This window comes from Lycium ferocissimum, chromosome 1, assembly GCF_029784015.1.
Source record: "Lycium ferocissimum isolate CSIRO_LF1 chromosome 1, AGI_CSIRO_Lferr_CH_V1, whole genome shotgun sequence".
NCBI classification, from domain to species: Eukaryota; Viridiplantae; Streptophyta; class Magnoliopsida; order Solanales; family Solanaceae; genus Lycium; species Lycium ferocissimum.
In genome coordinates this window covers 66,251,346-66,276,579 of record NC_081342.1, presented here as the reverse complement: position 1 = coordinate 66,276,579, position 25,234 = coordinate 66,251,346, and the positions used below count along the sequence as shown (strand labels likewise).

The 25,234-nt window shown below is 34.9% G+C and overlaps 1 protein-coding gene and 1 pseudogene across 1 annotated transcript; both read left to right on the top strand.

The window, feature by feature from the left end:
* The first annotated feature begins 9,234 nt into the window (after positions 1-9,234).
* LOC132030752 (aspartic proteinase CDR1-like) lies at positions 9,235-10,763 on the top strand (annotated as a pseudogene).
* A 9,126-nt stretch (positions 10,764-19,889) lies between these two features.
* LOC132030742 (aspartic proteinase CDR1-like) lies at positions 19,890-21,410 on the top strand. Its single transcript, XM_059420484.1, has one exon. It carries the CDS (start codon positions 19,900-19,902, stop codon positions 21,238-21,240), a length of 1,341 nt encoding a protein of 446 aa, XP_059276467.1. The 5' UTR covers positions 19,890-19,899; the 3' UTR covers positions 21,241-21,410.
* The last annotated feature ends 3,824 nt before the right edge of the window (positions 21,411-25,234 follow it).

Below are 25,234 nucleotides of genomic sequence, written 5' to 3'. Positions count from 1 at the left end.
AAAAAAAGAACAAATTCCGAAAAGAGAAAGATGTTTTGGGCCAATAAAGTTCTTATTCTTAATCCTCCGAATTGGCGTTTCCCTTAATTCCAAAAATTCATGCGTGAGCCTTTACATATTCTACCCCCTAACTCTTGCTTGAAACACTGAACAAAACATTGTTAGCAAATTCCTTATTTGAAAAGAAATTTCTTGTTTCATCTAAAAAAAAATCCCGATTTTTCTTGCATCCTAAAAAGTTAACATAATTTATGAGATTAACATGCTCTAACCCAAATATCACGCTAGGATCAATATCCGAAATGTAGGGAAATGATGACTAAATCTACTATCGTTACTTGGCCATTTCTCACGGGTTGCGTTAGTAAACAAGAATAGAAGGGCCACAAACACGAGCTCATAAATACAAACCACAGAAACATTAGTCAGGAGTTGTAAACAAACATGTGTATATGATGATATAAGGAGACAATAATTCCGAAGAAAAGAGAAGGGATGTGGGCTCGAGACACGAATGAGATGGGTCCTAGCTCGAACAAAACCGCAACTACTTTACTCGTAATTCCGGGCTGAACCTGGAGTTGCCATAACTCCAATATTCTCCCAAGTGTTCATGCAAAAGAAAGAAGAGAAGAAAAATATTAGTAACTATTCTCAATAGAGAAGAAATAAAATGAACAGGAAAATGGATCTACTAACTTGTTTAAATGGTCTTCCCAGGAACCTATTTCTAGATTAGCTCAAACTTCAAACATATACATCACTTCTAGGAAGCATACTTCAAATATATGCATCACTTCTAGGAGGCATACTTAGATACAATACTTCTTGTAAACTATTTGGCTTCTATACCAATATATAGAGATGACAGATTGGTTATTACTTAAGGAAACAACATGCGAAAACTGAGTTCAAACACTTTGATGTTTATACTAAAAGAAATAGAGAAAGGGCAACAAAGAAGCTATTTAACTACTCACTTTTTGCACATCACAAGACTACCTTTGTCATGTTAGTTAGTGTGGCATTCACACAAAACTTGCTGACCTATCAGCAAATTCAGGAAGAATAAATAGCAATGACAAGTGCAGCAAGGTAACAATAATCTCATAAGAGCATTAGTAGCAAGATAGACTTCAAAGCTTGAGTAAAAGGCAGCAGTAGTGGCCTCTAAACTTAAGCAAAGTGCAGCAGCCCTTTTTACTTCAAATCTGACCAAAATTCAGCTCAAAATACCACAAAAACCAACTAATCGTAACAGTCGCACCTCAATCATATAGCAGTAACACCAGCTGGCTAAAGAAAAAGGAAATCACCGCAATAATATTCATGAAATTCCTAACCAACTCCAGGACCAGCATTTTAAATTAAAGGAAAGGTCAATTATCCTAATTATCAGCCTAGCAATCCTACAAAACATGGCTCAGAAATGGATGTAGAACCAGATGGATGAACATTGAGTGATTATCTTCCAGAATGAATTAAACTTGCAGGCAGCTTCTCTTTAGTCTAAATGTCAGTTTTAGAAAAGGGGAGACCAGAAAGCTAACTGTTTCTCACATGTTTTATGGTGTCTATCAACTTAGCAGATTAGAGGATAAGGCATGAATCAGAGCAGAACCATACTGGTCACACAAGCTGAGCACAATCATACTTAAGGTCATACCATATGAAATTAGTTACACATAACAAAGACTAACCGAAATAAGGCAAGGAGAAGTACAAATTATTCTTCTCTCTTCCAGTTTTAAAGCCAAAGAAGAGCAGGTTGGTATCACCAAAAGCATGCTTCATTGACTAACAGAAATGGGAAGATGATTCTGAAGAAGACTAAACATCAACGCAACATTCTACTTAACCCTTAATCAGGCAGCATATATTGTTGAAATTATCAAGCACTCAAATGTATCCATTTAGTTATGGACACCTCCTAAAAATAATCTTGGACAATCTGATTAAACTTGTTATGTTAAAAGAGTGCTTTCATACAGACCACTCAAAGAAAAAGCCAACAAATAGCAACAGATACACTGATGACCACATTTTCAAATCATATTCATAATTAATCGTCCCTCAGATACAATCAAGGACAGATCTAGAGTTCTTACTTTAATTCCTCATTAAGCAGATTCAAACTGTCCACAATAGGAAGAAATTAAACTAATGAACACCTAGGCCAGCTATATTAAACAAAATCAAATTCAGCCACTAGCTAAATTGTGAACTTAAGCCTAGTCACAAGCTGGAACCTAAAATTACATGGAACACAACTAAGGAAAGAGCTAACAAGGGAGGGAGGTTATGGAACTGAAATTCAAAGAAAAAAATGAAGTCTTTACTGGTTTACAAAGCAAACAAAGACACCCCAATAGAAAACTGATGCGATTATTATAAGACTTCTTTTGGCCTCTAAAAAATCAATTAGCTAATCCTCTGATGTAATTATCAACAAATGAGAACACCACTTAGAACATTTGATAGGCAATCCTAAAAGAAAACAACTACTTTGAAAAAAACAGGATGATGTTTGTGCCTTCAAGTCTCAAACTGAGTTTAAAGAAAATTTCATCAGCTCATAGGGCCATAAGATCAAACTGATGCCTGGGTAGTCTAATCAACACAAATGACTCCAGCCAGATATATAGGACAGGGTTTAGGATTCAAAACAGATTTGGAAACTCATATTAGGAGCAACTATATTACCAACTATTTAAACTTGAGACAACTAGGTATAACATAATATCAAAACTATCTTATCCCTACTTCTTCAAACTCAAAGGGACATAGCAAAGTGGGAGTGTATAACCTCATCTCTTCTTTCTTTTTTTAAAAAAAAAAAAGCATTTTAGATGAAGGCAGTAATCATAAAGGGAGAATACTAAAACATCCAGGGATCAGTCAAGAGAAAGCTGGAAAACAACAAATCACAGTCTGATGGCAACTAGAACAAATAATCAGTCACAGGCATCTTGACTAGACAAAACCAGAATCCACTACTACTAGCCAACAACTCAGTCTGAAACTATTTTCAAGAAGTTTATACACCAACTTGTTGAATATGCAAAACAGTTAAACAATGAATTGAATTCTTCCAGGTTCAAACAAAAGTTGGGAAAACACATAAGGGACTGAAGACACAGCCAACACTACAACAGATTCCAATCTTTCTGTCAACATGCTTCTAAAATGACAAAACTATATAACTATCAAACAAGATTCTTAGCAAATTAATTCCATCAGTATTAAAGGCGTTGAGACTCATTCTTGGTTTTCAGAGAGAAAGCAGGGACATGCTAGTACTAAAAGTGGTAAGGATCTTCAGAAACTTGTTTCAAGCAACACTTTAATCATTTTGGAAAGGGGAGGAGCCCGGGCAGGTCATTACACATATAGCAGGATTATAAGGAAGCTTAAAAGGGTTCCTACTAGATATTCCTACTTCACACAGAGCATATAAGTCCATACTAAGGAACAATAGTAATATTGAATGTATACAAATCATCTTTTAAGCATTGAAGACACTTTCCATAGCCAATCAATGAGACTGTCACAACAAGTTTAACATATTATAACTCAACTTATGACATCCTAGCAGTGAGGAGAACAATGAGTTTGAGAACATAGCATTCTAGTTTTTCATAGATTCAAACAACTTGTCCCAGAATTTAAATTATAAGGTCATGCGAGAGGAACTAACAGTGTCTTATCTTAAACCAGAGATATGAAATACCAGTTTAAACTCATTATCAAACTACTTGAGTGTCACGACCCAACTAGGGCCGCGACGGGTACCCGATACTTGTACCGGGCACCCCTTAACTCGTATCGTACTCTTATTACTAAGTGGGCCGTTTAAATCGTTGTTATTGTCATTTCTTTAATTAATGCTACCATAGCGGCATTATAATAAAATACATAAGCTTTATTAACTTAGTATACATCGGCGGGGACAAACCGTAAATACAAAACATCCGACTGTACATATTTGTCTACGAGCCTCTAAACATAATACATATAGTAACAAGGTGGGCCGGGTGCTGCCGTGCCCGAACATGTACACAAAAGTAATACCAATACACTGGAGCTCCGGAACAACTGGAGCGCACTCGACACTGCTGACAAGCCCCTAAGAATCAGGTCCGTCTGCCGGTGTACCTGCGCGGCATGAAACGCAGCGTCCACAAAAAGGGACGTCAGTACGGTAATGTACCGAGCATGTAAGGCATGAATCATAACATGATAGCAAACACAGAACAAGAACAGTAGCATAAGAAGACTATACCGGGGATATAAATAAGGACATGGCTATAACTGTCTGCCCCTGAGGGCGGAATCATGCATGCTTACCTTTACCTTTACATACATACATACATAGTCTGTCTGCATCACATAAGGCATCATAGCCTGTTTGAATCACATAACATCGTTAGCCCGCGTCCGGGGTAATCGTCTCGTGCCGCCCACTAGTGGTGGTCGTGCCCGGCCCTCTAGGCCCAGTGTATACATCGCAGCCCGCATAAGCGGTGATATGCCGACATCTAGGCGCGGTGTAATCATCCAATAGGCAGCCGTAGCGGTGACATGCCGCCATCTAGGCGCGGTGTAATTATCACAACCTAAGCATGCATCTGAGCCCAGTCAAAAGCTATAACTTTATCGGAGTGACGTAAGGTCGGTAGCCTCCGATTACATTATGGAATAATCAGGATCGCTCTGCCTCACCTTGAAGGAACCAATCTTATAAGGCGAGACTATCAAGAAAAAATGACACTAAGAGAAAACATGGAATGAGATCATAAGCCTTATAAAACATTTATTCCTATACCTTAGAATCTTTAGAAAATAGAGTCATAATAAAAAAATAAAATTGAAATCAAGAACTTGCTTGACACCTTCATACTCATTTTGAATTCTTAACTTGAAACTCTTAGTCATGGAATCATTCTTGTCATACTCGTCATAGACATATTCTCTTCCTTAATATCATCGTCATTGTCATCATAGAAATATTCTCATTAGAATGGTTACAACGCATATCGTTTGATAAACGGAACAATAAAGAAAAATCTGGGACCAGTGGGCTCACTTCGGGTCAAATGAGGCGGCGTACACAATTTACATATAATACATTTCGTGATATTATTTATGAGAATTTTTAAAGTAGTCGGATCCTATTTGTGCAAGTTCTAAATGTTTATGCAATTTTTCCAACTATTCATAGAACATTTAATTCAATTCTATTGAATGAAAAAGAGTCAAATTCAATCTTAGATTTCTAGGAATAGGATCGTCCCCGAGGCCTGTATCCGAACCTAATACGTCTAAGACATGCCAAAGAAGGAAGGTGAAGCCTTACATACCTTTTCCGCCTTTTACGCCTCTCCAAACTCAAGTTCCAAATTCGCCAAAATCTACAATTTGGTCACATTTACCAAATGTTAATTAGAGCATCTAGAAGTTGAAATTTAAAGTAATCATTTGGCTACCGAAATTTCGGCGGCATTTCCCTATAAATACTCCATCCCACCAAGTTCAACTTGGCTAATTTGATTAACAACAATCCGGAATTTAACCCGGCCAAATTATCAACAACAATACCAACAACATCAACGATCGAATTGAAACGCATTCTAACATATATTGTCTTCTTTTCTACATATTATATCAACTTCCAATCCGACTTCACACTTTCAAATCGATATCGACATTTTTGCATTCATACACTAATTTAAAATCATTCAATCCTAGGCCAAGGACATTCCAAGCAATCCATACAATAGTCAACAATTCCATATTCCACTCGAAATTTCTATACACCCAACAAGACTACTACGACGTATTTTTTCTATTTTCATATTCATGATCAACAACGACAATTTGCATCTTACAACTCCATTCCCATAATTATATAAACTATCATAAAATCATATACGTTCCGACAACAACTTGTCAACACGTTTCTCATGCCAACTAGAACCATTAACCTTCCATTTACATCACAAAGGCCATAACTACACAATTAACATACTAAATAAATTAATTCTTGTTCCCCCACCAATTGGCACCACACGGCCACCACACACAACACACCCACAACACACAATTTCATACTTTTCATTCATTTCCACATACTACAAAATATATAAACCTTCCATAACATAAAAGAAGAGAAATTCTTACCTTTTCCCACTTGAATAAAATTTTGCACACAATCGTCACAAAAGTGGTTTTCTTGCCTCAAAAATTATACCACATGGAAAAGGGTCTTGAGCTTAGTAAGAATACTAGAAAATTACAATTTTTGGATCAAAGTTGGAAGCCCTCAAGATTTTTTTTTTCCCTTCTTGGCCGTCCCTCTCTTCTCTTGCTTCTTTCTTTCTTCTTTTTTTTTCCTTCTCCAACTCTTAAATAATGATGAACTAGCCATCTTTTCTTATTTATTTTTTAGTCCCTCAATTATGGTCACATGCCTCCTTTCTTCCTCTTCTAGAATTTTCCTCCTTTTTCTTGATTTTTCTTTTCTTTTCTTGAATTTTTCCCAAAACAAAAGATGACTTATTTTGTCATCCTTTCCCCTTATTTCTTCACATGGCCAATATGACCCTTTTGGAACCTTCATGAACTCCTTCTGTAAAATTTCCGTTTTGCCCCTCGACTTTCCTCAATATTACCATTTGCAAATTTTCCTTTTTACCCTTACCCTTTCTCAATATTTCCATACCCCACCAATGTTCATAAATAATATTCAAAACCAACTCGTACATAAAAAAATTTGGAACCTAGTCTTGTCCTTAACTTCTCACCACTGTCTCGCAATATCTGAATGTATGAAATACGGGCTATAACATTGAGTGCATTTTAACAATAAGATGGACAAGGCTGACCACACACAAAATCTTGACTACATGTTCAGGGAACCCATTTGCATACCCTTTCATCTTTTCACATGAACCAGATTCAAAGTTGAGTTAAGCATCATATTCAAGCTAAATCATTTATCAAGGAATTAAGATCAACACAGAGTTACTCCTAACACTATTAGAGTTGGCTATCCTACAGGTGAATCACCTGATCAAACCATTAACTACACTAAGCATAAATAGATTTCATAAACTAAACATAAGCAAGACTGAACAGATATCCATACTGAGAAACTAAGTAAATCATATATAGTTTGATTAGCATATTAGTCTCAAAACCTCAACTAAATAGGACTAGACTGATACACACATAAACACACAGTATCCTATACACACAACAACAGGAAAGGAGTCTACCTTCTTCGGGACAGCGAACTGAGGCTATTTGTCGCCGTCGAGTCCCCGAATCCGCTCGAAAAGTTTGTCGTTTTAGCCGAGAACTTGAAAAGAGATTTCGACAGCCAAAAAAAAAAAAACTTAAAGTTAAAAGAGGATTTTTCTGAGAAACTACGAATTTTATTAGCTGTGAAGGCTTATGAAAAAGAAAAGAAAGGGATTTTTCAACTATCAAGACAACTTATGAGAGATCGGATTTTCTTAATTGTTCAACTTGTTTTTTCAACAGCCCATAGAGGGGTTGTATTTATAGCCGAAAAAAGAAGGGAACTCAGATTCAACATGGTAAACCACAAAAGAGAAGGGGGGAATCGTTTGAAATCAAATTCAACAGAAAAAGAATCGTGAAAGGAATCACCTTTTCAGAGATGATTTCAAATCCAGAGGTTCCTTGGGACTCTGAATTTGGTGGATTCGCGCGTCTAACAGTCGGCGAGCCATTACCCATCGGGTCGGAGTTGGAACCGACGGTTCACTACACCTCTCCTCCACAGAGGTTGATACGACCCCTTACTGGCTCTTTTCGGCTCTGCCACCGTGTCAATCAAAAAAGATGTGGTAGCAGTGGAGGCGATGAAAAGTTTTAAACCCAACGGATTTCAATATTTTTTCGATTCAAGAGAGAGGGAAGGTGGTTTTGGCAGTCTGATAGTCGTGGTGGTGGTGAGGAGACATGGCGGAAGTGACGGGGTGGCGGCGATGCTACGTGATGGTGGGGGTGTGGCAGCGTCGGGGTTCGCGCTGGTTGAAGGGGAAAGGAGTTAGGGGATCGTTTGGTTGAGATGAAAAAAAAAGGGTTGAAGACTTAGTTTGGGGATTTAGGTGGTGGCTTGGGCCGGGTCGGGTCTGCGGGGAATTGGGCTGGGGCATTTGAGTGTTGGGCCACAGATTTTGTAGAAATAGGAATAGGATTTAGCCCAAATTTTAGGTAGATGAATTAATTTCTAATCCCCTCTATTTCAATCAATTAATCAAAATATGCTTCTTCGTCTTGATAATTCCCACAAAATGCATACCTATATAAATTATGATACAAGTAATTTAATATACGCGTTTAGTTTAGAAACAGAGTAAAAGATAATTAATACGGTGATAAGTAGGATTAAAGGAAAAATGCCAATGCCAATATTGATATACGAATATCAACATTATTATTATTATTATTATTATTATTATTTTTTCGAATGATTTTAATTATATAAAAAAATTGTTTAGTCCTTTTCAATTATAAAATATGATGTTTGGTCACTTTTAAGAGACAATAAAAATGTTCTTGATTTTAGCGAAATATATCTCGAAAAATAGTGTAATAATCAAAAAATATTCCAAACTCATTTTTCGGGAATTTTCACGGCCCAGAAGCATAGTGAAATTAATTAAATAAAAAGGAGGGCCAAAATTGGGTGTCAACAAAGTTGAATATCGATGGAATTTGGTGTAATAAGATGTTCAATATTGTCTAATTAATGTATTGGAATTTACTTTTTATCATCGGTGTGAACATATATAAAAGCATATGTTGTATTATATACAAAACAGACCAATTATAAAAAGACGTAATATATTTTCAAAAAAAATTGTTATAAGAAAAGGTAATGAGGCAATTAATGTCTAAAAAGTCAATTAATTATATTATGCACCTTCTTAAGGAAAAATATGGAAGAGACAAGAAGAAGTAAATGATATGAATCTAATTCTAAAGTTTAAATATAATAGTCCTTAATTACATCCATATCTTCCTCAATTGAAAGTGGAACTTCTCATTAAGACAACTTCTCAAGATGTTTCATTTTATAATCTTGCATGCATTTGATATCTTTAACATGAACTCATCTTCTCCGCTATTCCATTTATTAACCACCATTTTTTTCACAAACATTTTACCTATAAAATGGGTACTAAACTTCATCATTTCTCATCATTCTCCAAACCCCTAACCATGGAGTTTAATTCTAAAGCTAGCACTCTTTTTCTTGCATTAGTCTTTTTAGCTTTCTTTCATCTTTCTTTAGTTTCTTGTCGAAAAAAAATAAGCAGTCACGGTGGAAATGGCTTCACTCTTGATCTTATCCATCGTGATTCTCCTCTTTCACCTTTGTATAACTCATCAAGCACCTCATTTGAACGCCTTCAAAATGCCTTCCACCGGTCATTCTCTCGGGCTTCCTTCTTTAAGAAACACTCAGTTAATGGAATCCGATCGACTATTACTCCAACCCCGGGTGAATACCTCATGAAAATCTCAATTGGAACTCCCTCATTAGACACTCTTGCCGTTGCTGATACTGGCAGCGACTTGACATGGATACAATGTGAGCCGTGTTTTGATTGTTTCAAACAATTGGAACCTATTTTCAATCCCAAGAATAGCTCTTCTTATAAAACTGTTGGTTGTCACAATAAACTTTGTCGAGAAGTAGGACATTCATGTAAGAATAATACATGTAATTATGAAGTGACTTATGGTGACCAATCCCAAACCATAGGTGATATTTCTTTTGAAACTTTCAAATTTGCTTCTTCTTCTAGTAAAAGTGTCTCAATTCCTAACATTGCCTTTGGTTGTGGACATTCCAATACTGGCACATTCCATGATACCACTTCCGGAATCATTGGCTTAGGGGGTGGTGAAGTTTCAATTATCAACCAATTGGATAATTAAATATATCAAAGGGAAATTCTCTTATTGTTTGATCCCACTGGAATCATCAACTTCCAACCTCACAAGTCACATCAACTTTGGGAGTAATGCCATTGTGTCTGGCCGTAATGTCGTTTCAACTCCTTTGATAAGAGGGGAACCATCCACGTTCTACTATCTAAATTTGGAAGGTGTGAGCGTCGGGAGTAAGAGATTGGAATTCAAATATTCTAAAATTGACTCTTCTTCTATTGGTGGTGATGAAGGAGGTAACATAGTAATTGATTGTGGCACAACGTTAACGTATCTTCCTAATGATTTTTACTTGAATTTGGAATCAACGTTGGTGCATGTGATCAATGCTACTAGGAAGGACGATCCTTCGGGGACATTTCGTCTATGTTACGAGTCAGAGGATGGTACTATTGATGCTCCAACAATTGTTGCACATTTTACAAATGCGGATTTAGAGTTATCGCCTTCAAGCACATTTGCAGAAGTGGAAAGAGGCTTGGTTTGTATGACAATAGTGCCTGCATATCAAATTGCCATTTTTGGAAACTTGGCGCAGGAAAATTTCTTAATTGGATATGATCTTGTGGCGAACAAAGTCTCCTTTAAGCCTACAGATTGCACTAAGTACTAAGGAATTTGGCTTCGATAAGTAGTGTTATTTTTTCGTTGTTCTTGTTTGGATTTTTAATTAATTTTATAATTAGCAGTAATACAAATGTTGTTGTTCAATCCTTGATGAGTACTTATCTTTAATTCAATGTGATGCTTAACAATGGATATATTATATATTATGTGCTTAATAAGCAGCTAACAGTGTGATGTTTTTTTTTTTAAATAAATGCCACTAAGTGAAACTTAGTGGTTGATATTTTATTAAACTAATAAATAAGTACATATCAAAGAAAAGGAAAAAGAAAACAAAAAAACCAAACATCTGAAAAGCCAAAGGGCAAAATAGAAAAGAGTAAAGTTGCCTAATTCCTTCTAACTAGAACCAAACGGACTTCCGAAAACACCTCTCTGATGTCTCGAAACTTCCGATCTACCAGGAGGTCGTCGGAGATGGAAGTGATGACGGTTATCTAAAAATCATCAACATCTCGATGATGTCAGACCCAGCATCACTTCAAACCGTCAAAATCACACGACCTCATCTCTAATCTGAGCTATATCCAGGTACCAAATTCATCTTTTCTGGTGAACTTTCACTTTATTCGCACCTACTAAGCTCTCACTTGGTGCAGTGAAAATCTATCCGAGGAGTAACCAACTCCGAAGAAGATGAAGCTCGTCCCAAAACAGAGGCCCGATTTGAGATTCATCCATGCTTGCTAGCTGAAGGAAAAGTGCAAACACAGTAACAACTTCATTTTCTCTATAAATAGCCCCTTATAGTCTAAAACTTGTAGATTTGGGCTGTTAGTCCTTTGTGACTGAGAAATCAGTTGTTGGTACTGTCGTTGATGACTTAGAGATATAGTTTTCAATCATTACTAGAGCTTTGGTACTGTCGTTGATGACTTAGAGATATAGTTTTCAATCATTACTAGAGCTTCAGTGGAATGAGCCTAAACTAATACCACCACTGAAGCCTTTATAATAATTGAATCCATTATATCTTACGTTTCTGCTTGATTGTTGTTATTCCCTGCTTGATAATTGTTATTCCTTGCTGCCCTGATTCTGAGATTAGGGATTTGTTGTTTCTCCACATTGACAATTTTCCTAACTGCACTAGGCAGTTCAGAAAAACTATTAAAACTTGTTGTACTTGCAAAATCAAAAGCTAAGTTAGTTAAAAAAATCAGCCAGCTTATTTCCTTCTCCAAACACATGTTGCACTGTCACATTGTTTTCCTCCATCATAAATCTTATTCTGTCAATTGTTTTCCTCCATCATAAATCTTATTCTGTCAACTAATGTGGCAATACACCATGGTGCTTTCCATTCTTTATTCAACACATTCCTTATCAACATAGAATCAGTTTCAACAACCACTGGTAGAATCTTCGTAGTTACACAAAAACGTAAACCTTCCATTACTGCCTTTGCTTCAGCAATTACATTGGTCATCATCTCTACTTCCTTGCATTGTGCAAACACCAAGTCTTCTTTCCAATCCCTTACATAGAAACCATATGAACGGGGATCAGGGTTCCCTCTTGATGCCTCATCAGTATTGCATTTGTAACATCTCTCACTAGGAAAAGTCCAGTATACAATTCTAGTAGAAACCAAAGACTTGTAACCTCCTAAGAAACTCACCAACTCTGGCCAAAGAAAAGGGATATTCTTTAACTATGGATACCTAGCTTTAGCTAAATAAAACAAATTATTATTTACTTCATGCACCACTCTCTTCAAACTCACATTACCTCCACGTCTGATTGCATTTCTTCTTTTCCATAATTCCCAAGTTATCATAGTGGGAACTTCCTGAAGAATAAGCTTGTTCCCACAATCTGCTTCCCACCATGTTTTGATAACTTGGTGTATTTGGATAAGATTTACGTGCAATCCTGCAACATTCATGCAAAAGTTCCATACTTCCTTTGCAAAATTGCTTGTCACAAAAAGATGATGAATTGTTTCTTCTTCCTGAGAATTAGAGCAACAATAACATCTAGAGGCCACATGTATTCTCATTCTTTTCAATTGATCATCTGTTGGAAGTTTAAATTTCCATAATCTCCACAGGAAAAATGATAACTTAAAAGGAATCCCAGTAATCCACAAATTTTTGTAATCCTGTTGCTCTGTATCTCTATGCCTAAGCATATTCCAAGCACTATTTACTGTGAATTTTCCTGTGGTAGTTGGCATCCACCATGGCCTATCCCAGTATCCCTGTAACTGTTCAATATGGATATCTAATTTAATGAAATCCACAATATCAACTGGAAAAGTTTCTTGTAACACTTCTTCCTTCCATCTTCCTTCTTGTATTAATTCTGCCACTTCCTCCAATTCTTCATTAATTGGAAAATCAGATGGAACCACATAATGTAATGCCCCCAGTTTCGTCCAATTCTCATACTATACATTTGTTAATCCTGCTTTAATTTCCCACCAAATTTCATGTTCTACTGCTTCCCTTAATTCAAGCATCTTCTTCCACACCTGTGTTCCCCCTTTCCACTGTACCAAAGTAGAGATTACCTTTTTACAGTATTTGTTCCATCTATAATTTGACCAAAGTGTTCTTGTAGTCCTAAACCTCCACCACAATTTGGCAAATAGAGCATTTAAAATATCAAACAGGGATTTGAAACCCAATCCTTCTTCTTGAGTTGGTAAACATATATTCTGCCAAGAAGACCAACGTTTACTTTTTTCATCTTCCTTAATACTCCAAAAATACTTTGCAAATATTTTATGAAGTTCATTTAAAACACACTTTGGAGGTGCCAAAACTGAAAGTAAGTGTATTGGCATGCTTTCCAATACACTTTTGATCAAAACAGCCTTTCCCCCAAATGATAACAACTTACCTTTCCATGAAAATATTCTCCCTTTCACCTTCTTTATAAGATCAAAAAAGAAAATTTTCTTCTTCCTAGCATGAGTGATGGGGCAACCCAAATAGGTAAAAGGAAACTGACCTTTGGCAAAACCTGTAATGGTACCCACTGATTGGATTAGCTCATTGCTGACCTTAGCATACATGTAAAATGAACTTTTGGCTTTGTTAATGAGCTGTCCAGATGACTGCTCATATTTCCTTAAAACCTCCATGATACTCTTTAGGGATTCTATGTCTGCTGATGCAAAAAAAATTGTATCATCAGCATATGCTAGATGATTAAGAGGATTAGTCCATTTAGGCATCCCAAACCCTATGTAACTCATGTCTTCAAATAAAAAAAATTTAGGGCTCTTGACAACACTTCAGCAGATAAAAGAAACAAAGATGGAGATAGAGGATCCCCCTGCTTCGCTCCTCTAGTTGATTGGAAAAAACCTGTAGGCTGACCATTAACTAAGACAGTGTACCAATTATATGCAACCAATCTCCAAATTATGTTGATGTAGTGTTCAGCAAACCCCATTTTTCTCAAAACATGCATAAGATATTTCTAAGATACCCTATCATATGCTTTAGCCATATCTAATTTTATGACCACATTAGCAAGCTTACCTCTTAGTCTGATATCTGAAACTATTTTCTGGGTGAGGAGAATATTTTCAAATATACTTCTCCCTTTAACAAAACCTGGCTGGTTTGCCGAAATCAGAGTAGGCAACACACCTTCCAACCTATCATGAACTACCTTGAAATCACTTTGTTAATAAAGTTAGACAGACTAATAGGTCTTAAGTCTGAAAAACTTTGAACGATGATACTTCTTTGGTATTAGAACTAGGTTGGTGTGAGTGAAGGATTTTGGTAGTATTGCCCCATCAAAGAAAGCTAGGACTATGGCATGAACATCATCTCCAACTATATCTTAGCACTTCTGATAGAAAATTCCTGTAAACCCATCTGGTCCACTGGTGCTATCCCCATTAATTTCAAAAATAGCCTGTTACACTTCTTCCTTTGTTGTATCTAAAGTCTGTTCTACTCATGTGAAATCATACTGGGGACATGATTCAGTAATAAAGTAACATCTACATCATCTTCTTGTGAGAACTGATTTTTAAAGAACTTAACAGCTTCTACAGAAATCAGTTCCTTGGATTCCAACCAGTTGCCATTGTTATCTTGAATTCTGTTTATCTGCAATCTTCTCCTCTTCCCATTTACATGATTATGGAAAAATTTGGTATTTCTATCTCCTTCAGTGTACCAAGAAAAACCAGCCTTTTGCTTCCAGAACTGCTCTTCCAAGCTGAGGTAGTTTTTCAGTCCTACCTATGCCTTTTGAAGAATGATCCTGTTTGTGATACTAGGCTCCTCCTCAAATAACTGTTCCTTCATCTTTACAACCTCCTTCACCATGGCCGACTATTTAAATATATCACCATAGGTTTCTCTGTTCCATGTGGTTAAAATTCCTTTAAGATTTTTAAGTTTTTGCTTAGAAACCAAATAAGGAGATCCAACAAAATCTGTCTTCCAATTCTCCTTTACTACTTCTTTAAAAGAAAAATGCTTCACCCAGAAATTCAAGAACCTAAAGGGTTTAAGAACATTAGTCACTTTTTCTCCGCAAGATAGAAGCAAAGGAGCATGATCTGATCCTGTCTTTATAAGATGTTCCACCTCAATTTGAGGAAAAATTCCTTGAAAAGAAAGGTTTGCTAGAATCCTGTCCAACCTTTTAAAAATGCAATCATCGCCCGGATCAAAAAGTTCACATGAATTGATACAAAAAGCAAAGTCTTCGCACTCATTTAAAGTAATTGGAAGACCCCCTAATTTTTCCTCCTCTGCCATTCCACCATGTATAAATCCTCCCTTCTTTGACTCTCCCCATATCAAAAAGTTCATAATATCTTTGCTAATTGATACAAAAAGCTTGTTGATCGGTGTTCGCAAGTCTTTGCACTCATTTAAAGTAATTTGGAAGACCCCTAATTTTTCCTCTGAAATAATAACATTAAAATCTCCCCAACCATCCATGATAGCTTCATTCGTCCTGCTTGGCAATGGTATAAATCCTCCCATAATCTTTGACGTGTAAGCGAGAGGGGTCTCCCCGATTTCATCGCATTTAGCATAGACAAAAGTGGTTATAATATCTTTGCTAATATCTGGATGATTCAATCTCAAAGTAACTTATTGATCAGTGTTCATGATGATATCCCATTGAACTACCTCGTCTACAAAAACCCATATCTTCCCATTTTGATTTGCAATAGCATATTTCATGTTTTGGTTTATTTTCCCTTGTTTATTTTCTGAAAACTTACATATAAATAGTGATGTTATTACTTTAACTTTTGGGGATAGATCCACCCATGTACATTTACTTGGAATTCGGACTTATTGTATATTATGTTGGAATTTGACATAAAAGTATCATGTTAAACTTTTTTTTTTTGGATTTTGAATTCAGGTAATATTTTCGATTTTAGTTTATTTGCTTTAGTACGACGATAGGCATAAAGGCATGATTAGTTTCTCAAATCTCCTTTGCATTTACCATAGTAAACTCCCTTCTTGTTGTCTTGAAATAGTAATTTGGTGTAATGCTACACTTATTCATTTTTGATAGATTTTTTTTTTTTGTCAAACATTTGAATGTTATGACATTATATGTGTAAATATTAATTTTTTTATCAAACATTTGGCCGATGATGTTCTTACAAAATGTGTTGTTTTAATTTTTGTTGTTATATCCCGTGTTTTTGCGCGTTTGGAAAAAAAATTTTGGAATAATCTTGTTTTGTAGGAAATGTATATTTCTATTTTATTTAACATGTGTGTGATATTCATGTAATGTGGACAAGGGCTTTCCAAATTAGTTTAAATTAGGATCCCTAACTAGTTGGGCTCAAAAATTAGAGAAAATTTAGGTGTGGCCGGCCACTTACCAAGCCACAAATTAAATAATAATTTTTTTTGAAGAGTTTTTTAATTTTTTTCTTTTTAATTTCTTTTTTATTTCAACTTCTTTTTTATTTTTACATTTTTATTTTTTTTTATTTTTTTTATCTTTCATTTTCTTTCTTCTCATTCTCAAACTTTACTTCTGTGATTCCATGTAATTGCTCCTATTTTTTTTTTCTTCTTATTTTCTTCATTTAGCTTAACTGAATTATTATTCTAGTTTTTGATATTACACTTGCTAATATTAAAAAGAATGAGTCATTAACAAACTTGACATATAAATAGTGATGTTATTACAGTAGAATTCTGTTGTTGAATCAGGTTATAGATTTATAAATGATTTCACTTTCTTTTGAATTATATTTACTTAAGTTATGTTCGGACTTATTGTATATTATGTTGGAATTTGACATAAAAGTATCATGTTAAACTTTTTTTTATTTTTTTTATTTTGAATTCAGGTTATATTTTCGATTTTAGTTTATTTGCTTTAGTATGATGATAGGCATAGAGGCATGATTAGTTTCTCAAATCTCACTGCATTTACCATAGTAAACTCCTTCTTGTTGTTGGAAAGATGTCTTCCATAACTTTCCCAAACGAAATATGGATGCTCTTTTTTTAAATTCCACTTCGACGATCGGATTGTCCTATTAGGCTTATTTGGTATGATGTTAAAAAGGATTTTTGCTATCACATTTGACTTACACCTAATATGAAGATGTCGACAGACCAATTCCAACTATGTTTGGTACATAAGCAAATGCTATATTCACTTGTTTATTTTCCACTTACAATTGATAGATTTTTTTTTTTTGTCAAACATTTGAATGTTATGACATTATATGTGTAAATATTAATTTTTTTATCAAACATTTGGCCGATGATGTTCTTACAAAATGTGTTGTTTTAATTTTTGTAATTAATTAAATTAAAACATTATTAATTTTAAAATATACAATTGCTTTTACAATATTATTTACAAATAGGTGATTTTAATTAATATATATATTTTCAACAAACAATGTGTATCTTAAATACCTAATTTAATATATCATTTATAAAGGCACATATTTGTCAAGTATTGATTTTTATTTTTAAACTAATCTAAAAATGGTGAATGTAATATCGAATAGCTAAAATATGATGATTTGATATAAAAGTACAAGTAGGGCATGTGCAACGTGACATTTGTAATTAATTAAATTAAAACATTATTAATTTTAAAATATACTTGTTTTACAATATTATTTACAAATATGTGATTTTAATTAATATATATATTTTCAATTCCATTGTAATTATCATTTATAAAGTTATTTGTCACATTAATTTTTAAAAAGTCTTTGTAATTATTATGCAACCAAACAGTATGCTTGTAATTCCATTGTAATTAGTTATGACAAACAAAAAGTCTTCGTAATTATTATACTGTGTAATTACTAGGCTCCAGTAATTACACCAATCTCAATTGCTAGGTGGCTTCCAAGCAGTAAGATTACGCCAAGTTGGAGACTTTATCACTGTTATGGACAAATTGCTACTTGGACATGAAGTTTGGCTATACTTGGCCTTTTGAATATATGTCTAGCAACATAATTAAAAAATTGATGCAAAATTATAGTTTGCTTCATTTATGCGTTCATGAATGCACATGTCTCATATCATAATATACTAACTTGCTCACAATATTTGCTTGAATTTCAACTTTTGGTTTCTGTGGGAATTTACCTTGTAATGTTCACAGATACGGCACTCTGGTATGACAGCAAATGACCTGGTAAGAACTAGTGGTAAGATTTGGATTAAGGGAGATGGGTCATTTGCCCCTCAAGACGAACAACTTTTTCACTGGGCATAGATTTATATCTTCGCATCATTATTCCACAAATTATGTCCTGCACTCTTAAAGATCTTATGCACCGCGAAGCATAAGTTGGATTTGAAAGGACAAAAATTAAAGACCAAAGGGAAAAAAATTGAAGACCAGCCTATTTGAAGGGCAAAGTGATGCTTACATGTTGTATAAGTGCATAACTTAGAAATGGTGAGATTGTCAATATATAAAAGCATATGTCGTTTTTTATATATAAAACAGACCAATTGTTAAAAGACGTAACGTATTTTTTAGAAAAATTATTTGTGAGAAAATTTAATTAAGCAAAAATGTCTAAAAGTCAATGAACGGTAGAACAATCAAAATGAGTTTGGCCCACGAGGCCAGCTCAACCCAACCATTTATTTGAGTAGGATTGAGCTAGGCTTTTCTTAGCCTGTTTAAAAATGAGGCCCAATAGCCCAGTCTCTCTCGGCCCGCCAATCTCAAAGGTTGGGTTGAGGTTGGGAAAAATAATAAGTTAGTTAATTTTTTAAAAAATACGATTAAACAAAAAGATATAAATTAATTAAAAAAGAAAAAAAGTACTAACTATTAAGCAGTAAATTAGAAACTAGAGTTATATTTTTTAGTCTCAGAAATCATATTATGGTTAAAAAAAAAAAATTGGGACTTGATTTGAATTAGTGAAAAAAAGATAGAAATTTATATTTGTTCTTTTAATTATTTTTTTTCTGTAATGTGAGTTCGTGCTAGAATGGTATATTAGAAAATTCCGTTTCATATTGCAAAACTTTCATGTTTAGATTTGTCAAAAAAATCACTTAGAGAATGCTATTTGGGAAGATTAAAAACCTTAAAAGGCTGACCCGTCCTAACCCCCGGCCCGCATAAGGCTGGGTTGGGCTATTATTTTAGAGGCCCTCCCGTAAAAAGGGTCAGCCTGTCCTAGGCCACTATATTGGCCCTTTAGGGCTGGGCTGGGTTGCCCGCTTTGACACCTCTAATGAACGATATGCACCTTCTTAATTAAGGAAAAATATGGAAGAGACGAGAAGTAATGACGTGAATTTAATTCTAATATTTATATACTCCTTCCCTACCAAAAATATTTGAATTTTTGGGATGTGGTACACTCCTTAAGAAAGTTAACTAAAGGCATTAATCAAACGGTAATTTATCAATATAAACATTTTGTTTCTTCCCGAACTTTTCTTAAAACTATAGATAGTCAATGTTAATTTGATTATAGTTGAAAGAAGCGTAATTTAGAAGAAAAAATAATACTAATTAATAAATCTTTAGACTTCAAAAAATCCATTCATTTTAGACGAGAAAAAAAGTGCTAGAAATTCATTACATCCATGTCTTCTATAGAAAGTTAAACTTCTCACTAAAACAACTTCTCAAGACCTTTCATTGTATCATCTTGCATTTATTATCTTTAAAATGAGCTCATCTTCTCCTACTGGTCAACCACATTCTTATATTCATTTATGGTCACCCATAGTTTTCACATTCTTTTGCCTATAAAATGGGTTCTAACCAAATGATCCTCTTCATCATTTCTCATCATTCTCCAAATCCCTAGCCATGGAGATTAATTCTAAAGCTAGCACTCTTTTTCTTGCATTAGTCATTTTATCTTTCTTCCATCATTCTTTGGTTTCTTGTCAAAAAATAATAAGGAATCGCGGCAGATATGGCTTCACTCTTGATCTTATCCACCGCGATTCTCCTTTGTCACCTTTTTATAACCCATCAAACACTCCATCTGAACGCCTTCAAAATGCCTTCCACCGGTCATTTTCTCGGGCTTCCTTCTTCAAGAAAAACTCCTTTAATGGAATCCAATCGACTATTACTCCAACCCCAGCTGATTACCTCATGAAAATATCAATTGGAACTCCCCCAGTAGACAGTCTTGTCTTTGCTGACACCGGCAGTGACTTGACATGGACACAATGTGAGCCTTGTGTTGATTGCTTCAAACAATTGGCACCTACTTTCAATCCCAAGAATAGCTCGTCTTATAAAACTGTTGGTTGTAACACTAAAATTTGTCAACAAGTAGGATATTTATGTAAGAATAATACATGTACTTATGACATGAGTTATGATGAGGACCCCGAATCCCATAGCGGGGGTGATCTTTCTATTGAGACTTTCACATTTGCTTCTACTTCTGGTGAAAATGTCTCAATTCCTAACATTGTCTTTGGTTGTGGACATGCCAATAGTGGAATGTTCACTAATGCCACTTCTGGAATTGTTGGCTTAGGTGGTGGCATTGTCTCAATTGTCAACCAAATGAATCAAGAAATCAAAGGGAAATTCTCCTATTGTTTGATCCCTTTGGAATCATCAACAAATTCCAGCACAACTAGTCACATCAACTTTGGTGATAATGCTGTTGTGGCTGGCCCTGGCGTCGTTTCAACTCCATTGATAAGAAGCCAACGGTTTCCAACCTACTATTTTCTAACTTTAGAAAGTATCAGCGTGGGGAATAAGACTCTTCCGTTCAGATCTTCTAAAATCAATTCCAGCCATCAAGGTAACATTATAGTGGATTCTGGCACAACAGTTACATTTGTCCCTTTTGATTTTTACGCAAATTTGGAGAAAATATTGGTGGCTTCGATAAACGCTAATAGGAAGGACGACCCGTCTGGGTTTTTTAAGGTATGTTACGAGTCTAAAAATGGCACTATCGATGCTCCCAAGATTGTTGCACATTTTACGAATGCAGATGTAGAGCTGCCACCCACAAACACATTTACACAAGTGCAAGAAGGTTTGGTTTGTTTCACAATGATGCCTGAGGATGGACTTGTTATTTTTGGGAACTTCGCACAGATGAATTTCTTAATTGGATACGATCTTGTGGCCAACAAACTTTCATTCTTGCCTACTGATTGCACTAAGTACTAAAGGGTTTGTTTGTGAATGGGGGTGACAAGTTATACATGTAATGAATAGCTTGTATTCTTCTATTCCCCCTTTATGTTTGTTGGTCTTAAATGTGACTAGAAGCTTCTCATCTTATGCTTAGAGATCTTTTATGTGTTTAATGAGCATTTGTTGTTAGTCTTGGTGGTTTAGTTATTTTTCCTTTTTTATTCTTCTGCTAACTTATTAACAGCTTCTTCAAGATTATATTATGGGCACATTCTCTAAAATCAAATTGACTGTAGATTAATATTGTACATGGCTCCTTGTTCATGAAATAACAAAATCTAAAATGAAAAAGGAAAACAATAAAGAGGAAAACATGGCAATGAATTTCTATGTTCAGAAGTAAAAGTAATTGAACAATTTTCAAGATCAAAGAATATGGCTTACATTTCCGGCATGAATATATATATATATATATATATATATATATATATATATATATATATATATATATATATATATATATAAAGAATAACATTTGTTACATCCCGTATTTTCGTCACGATAAGTTTTGATCATAGGTTAGTCACATAACCCGGTTCTCGAAAGGATAATTATGTTTGAAATTATAAGTGTTTATGTTATGTTCAACAAAAAATAAGTAAGTGCCGCGAAGGTTGAAGGTTCTCAAATCAATCGGAAAGAAATAAAATAAGTTTCGCTGAGTTTGGGATGTTGAATAACCTCGGCTTACGAACGTATGGAGTTTTGGACATATCAAGTATGCAAATAAAGAGATCGGTGTATAAAAGTTTTAGGTCTCGAAATAATTTCCGGGATGAATCCGAGAACATCTTCTACTAAAGTCGGTGAACGATCTTGCTACGGTGACTTCATGAGCAACTATATAAAGGGGTTTAACCCCTCATTTTTGAGTATGTAGAATCAGCCAAATAATATTTCCCAAAAATTCTGGAATAGAATTCTCCAACCTTCCCTCCATTAAATTTCAACGCGAGTTAAGTAAAAATATCCGGACATATACATTACCATGCCGAGCGTATAGTTACGATTATAATATATAGTGTTGCGGTGAATTTGTGGCTTGGGAGTAAGGCAATATATGGAGATAACACGGTATTAGCGGAAGTAAGGTATGAATCTTTCTCTTTTAGTATCATTTAAGGCTTTTTCCGGGCAGATAAATTTATGGAATAATTATGTAGCGAATTCGTTTGTGGAGGAGTTGGAGAAAATATCATATGGTGTATTTGATGGAATATTTTTCGGTAGTAATGAGGTTGTTGATTATTTACGGAATAATCATCATCGTTATTGGTGGTTGATTGTTGGTATTGAGAATTTGGGCTGAATATAAATAGGGAAATCATGAAATAATCTCAAATAATCTCATAATAGTTTATTTAGAGACTTGGAATTTCTAGAATTTGAAATAAGCCTAATGATAATACGAATGGTTTCCTATGTAGATTATGAGATGACGAACGATCCTAAATAAATCGTGCGACGGAAGCAAGTTTTGGAATATCGGAGAGTTTAGCTCAAGAAAGAAGTCATGTTAATCATCCCTTTCTTCTAATCATGATTCCTTTCTTAAGAATAAAAATATTTTTGGAAAACATTTATGGATTCACGTGATCCCTTTATGTGAATCCAAAATGTTTTCAAAGAATATTTTTATTCTCCTTCCGCGAGCTAGAAGAAATTCATGATTCATAGAGTTCATGATTCAAAAGGCATGACTTCCTTCTTGATAATCCATAAATATTTTTCAAAACTTAGAGTCAAAGATTTATGATTCTATAAGGATTTTATGACAACGACAACGGACATGTTTTTAACCCCCGAATATGAATGAGAATGTTTCTATGATCCAAAAGATTAATCGATGATGATGATTTTAATGTCTTAAAATTCCAAAGCAAAACCTTAATATCTAAAATACAATATTGAGAATTTCATGATTTTATCATTTTATTTATTGTTGTTGATTATGTAATAATTGTTCCTTCATGAGATATAGCGATGATGATTGGACTAGCCTTAACATAAATCGGAGGTTACCACCTCGTTATCCGATAGAGTCGTAGCTTTTATTTGGCTCACACTAACACGCTTTATATATATATGTATGTATTTTCTCTCTACACTATTTATAGTCGGCCGGGCAAGGCATTCCACGTAGATGTACACGCGCTAGCCCGAATTCTCGGCATGTTAACATACCAACAATAACAATAACGATACCAACAACAAAAACATCATTTCCTATATATATGACGTATTCCAAGAACCCCGTATGGTGGGCATGGTACTATGTATATGATTTAAAATGTTTTTTTTTTTATTAATAAGGAGAAATTCATACCTTATTCTTGATGGAGTAGGGATCTTCAATAATCACTTGTTCCCATGTTACCTTTCATATCTATATGATAATGTTGTTATTCATGTCTTACATACTAGTACAGCTTGAATTTTGCTCAAAATCCTCACTTTTATGAAATATTGAGAGCCCTTCACTTGCTGAATTTATACGGATTTTTAGAGGATATTTGGATGAAAAAGTGAGGTTTTAACCCTTTATACGAGGGTGAGGCGGCATCACCGTATCATGTTATGGTATCTTGATTTATGTTAGAGACTTTGCGAACCGGCTCGTGTATGTGAATGTCGTCTATAATTCTCTACTCCGATATCCCATCATTATGCGGTTTGTTACATTTAATCTAGTTTGACAGAATTTCATGTTTGGATTTTGAAGCACCTTAAAACTCCTAAATAGCATGGAGATTTTTTGACTCGAAAATCTTTTCAAATTTTTCGACAAACTTAATTTCATGATTTAAGCTTGGTCCCCGAGTCTTCTTTAGATTATTATATGAACTCAAACCCTCGCTAACCACGAGATGAATGCGCCACGTCTAATCTTAATCAAAAGTTGGGGTGTGACAAATAGATCACGTACACGACTATGAGGTGTAACAAGCGGGGGCTACATTATATTTGGGTGTTTGTGTGTATATATAGCTTGAGTTGGAGATCTGTGGTCAGTGGTGGATTCGAGATTTTCACTAAGAGGTTTCAAAATATAAAAATGTAGTGTGTGGGATTTGAACTTGAACCTCAAGGTAAACTTTAAACCCCCTTAACTGCCGAGCCAATCTCTAGTCTTATATTTAGGGGATTCAAAATCTATATATGTACACAAAAAATAATAAAACTTAGCTTATATATACCGTGTAAGTTTATGTCAAGGAGATTGGGGTGAACACCCTCGCCCCCTCCTAGATCCGCCCTTGCATGTGGTATATACATGAACATGATGCAAGTTAACAGTTATACGTGCAGCAGGGGAGTGTGAAAGAATCTGAACATCCAATCCAAAATCTCAAGACAGTGTATGAAGTATGTGAAGTAGCCTAGGGTCATTAAACACTTTTGGAACTATTACACAACTGATAAGAGACAAATGTCGAACTCTACAAAATACACAATATCCAACTTAGTTTCCACAATAAGTAAGGGCTTTCAAGGTGACTCAAAAAGGTCGTCACAGAAAATAATAGTTATCGCCATATTTTACTAGATATTTCTTCTATGCTCAAAATAATGTTTGGCGGACATGATTTATGATGTTCTCTCGACATCTTTTGTGATGACACTCTAGTCACGAAAGTAGAGCTTGTTTTTGTTTTAAAATTGAAAAGATGAATAAAAGGTAATTAGCAAAAGTAAAACGCTTGGCGTAATTAGCTGAAAATTCATGGTCTTTTCTTTTTGCTAGCCACGTCTTTGATTTTGAATGGAAGTCGTCGCCTTCTCTCGGATATTCTTGTGATCTAGTGGTCTTCTCTAATAATTATCTTGGTGCCGAGCTTAACTCCAAGCTTCATGAGTAGCCGGGAATGGTGTCTGCGAACTTAACTCCAAGCTTCATGCCAAAGAAAAAACTAAAAGGAGAAGTTAGAGAATCCTAATAGCGTTCAAAAGAGTATTTTTGATGAGA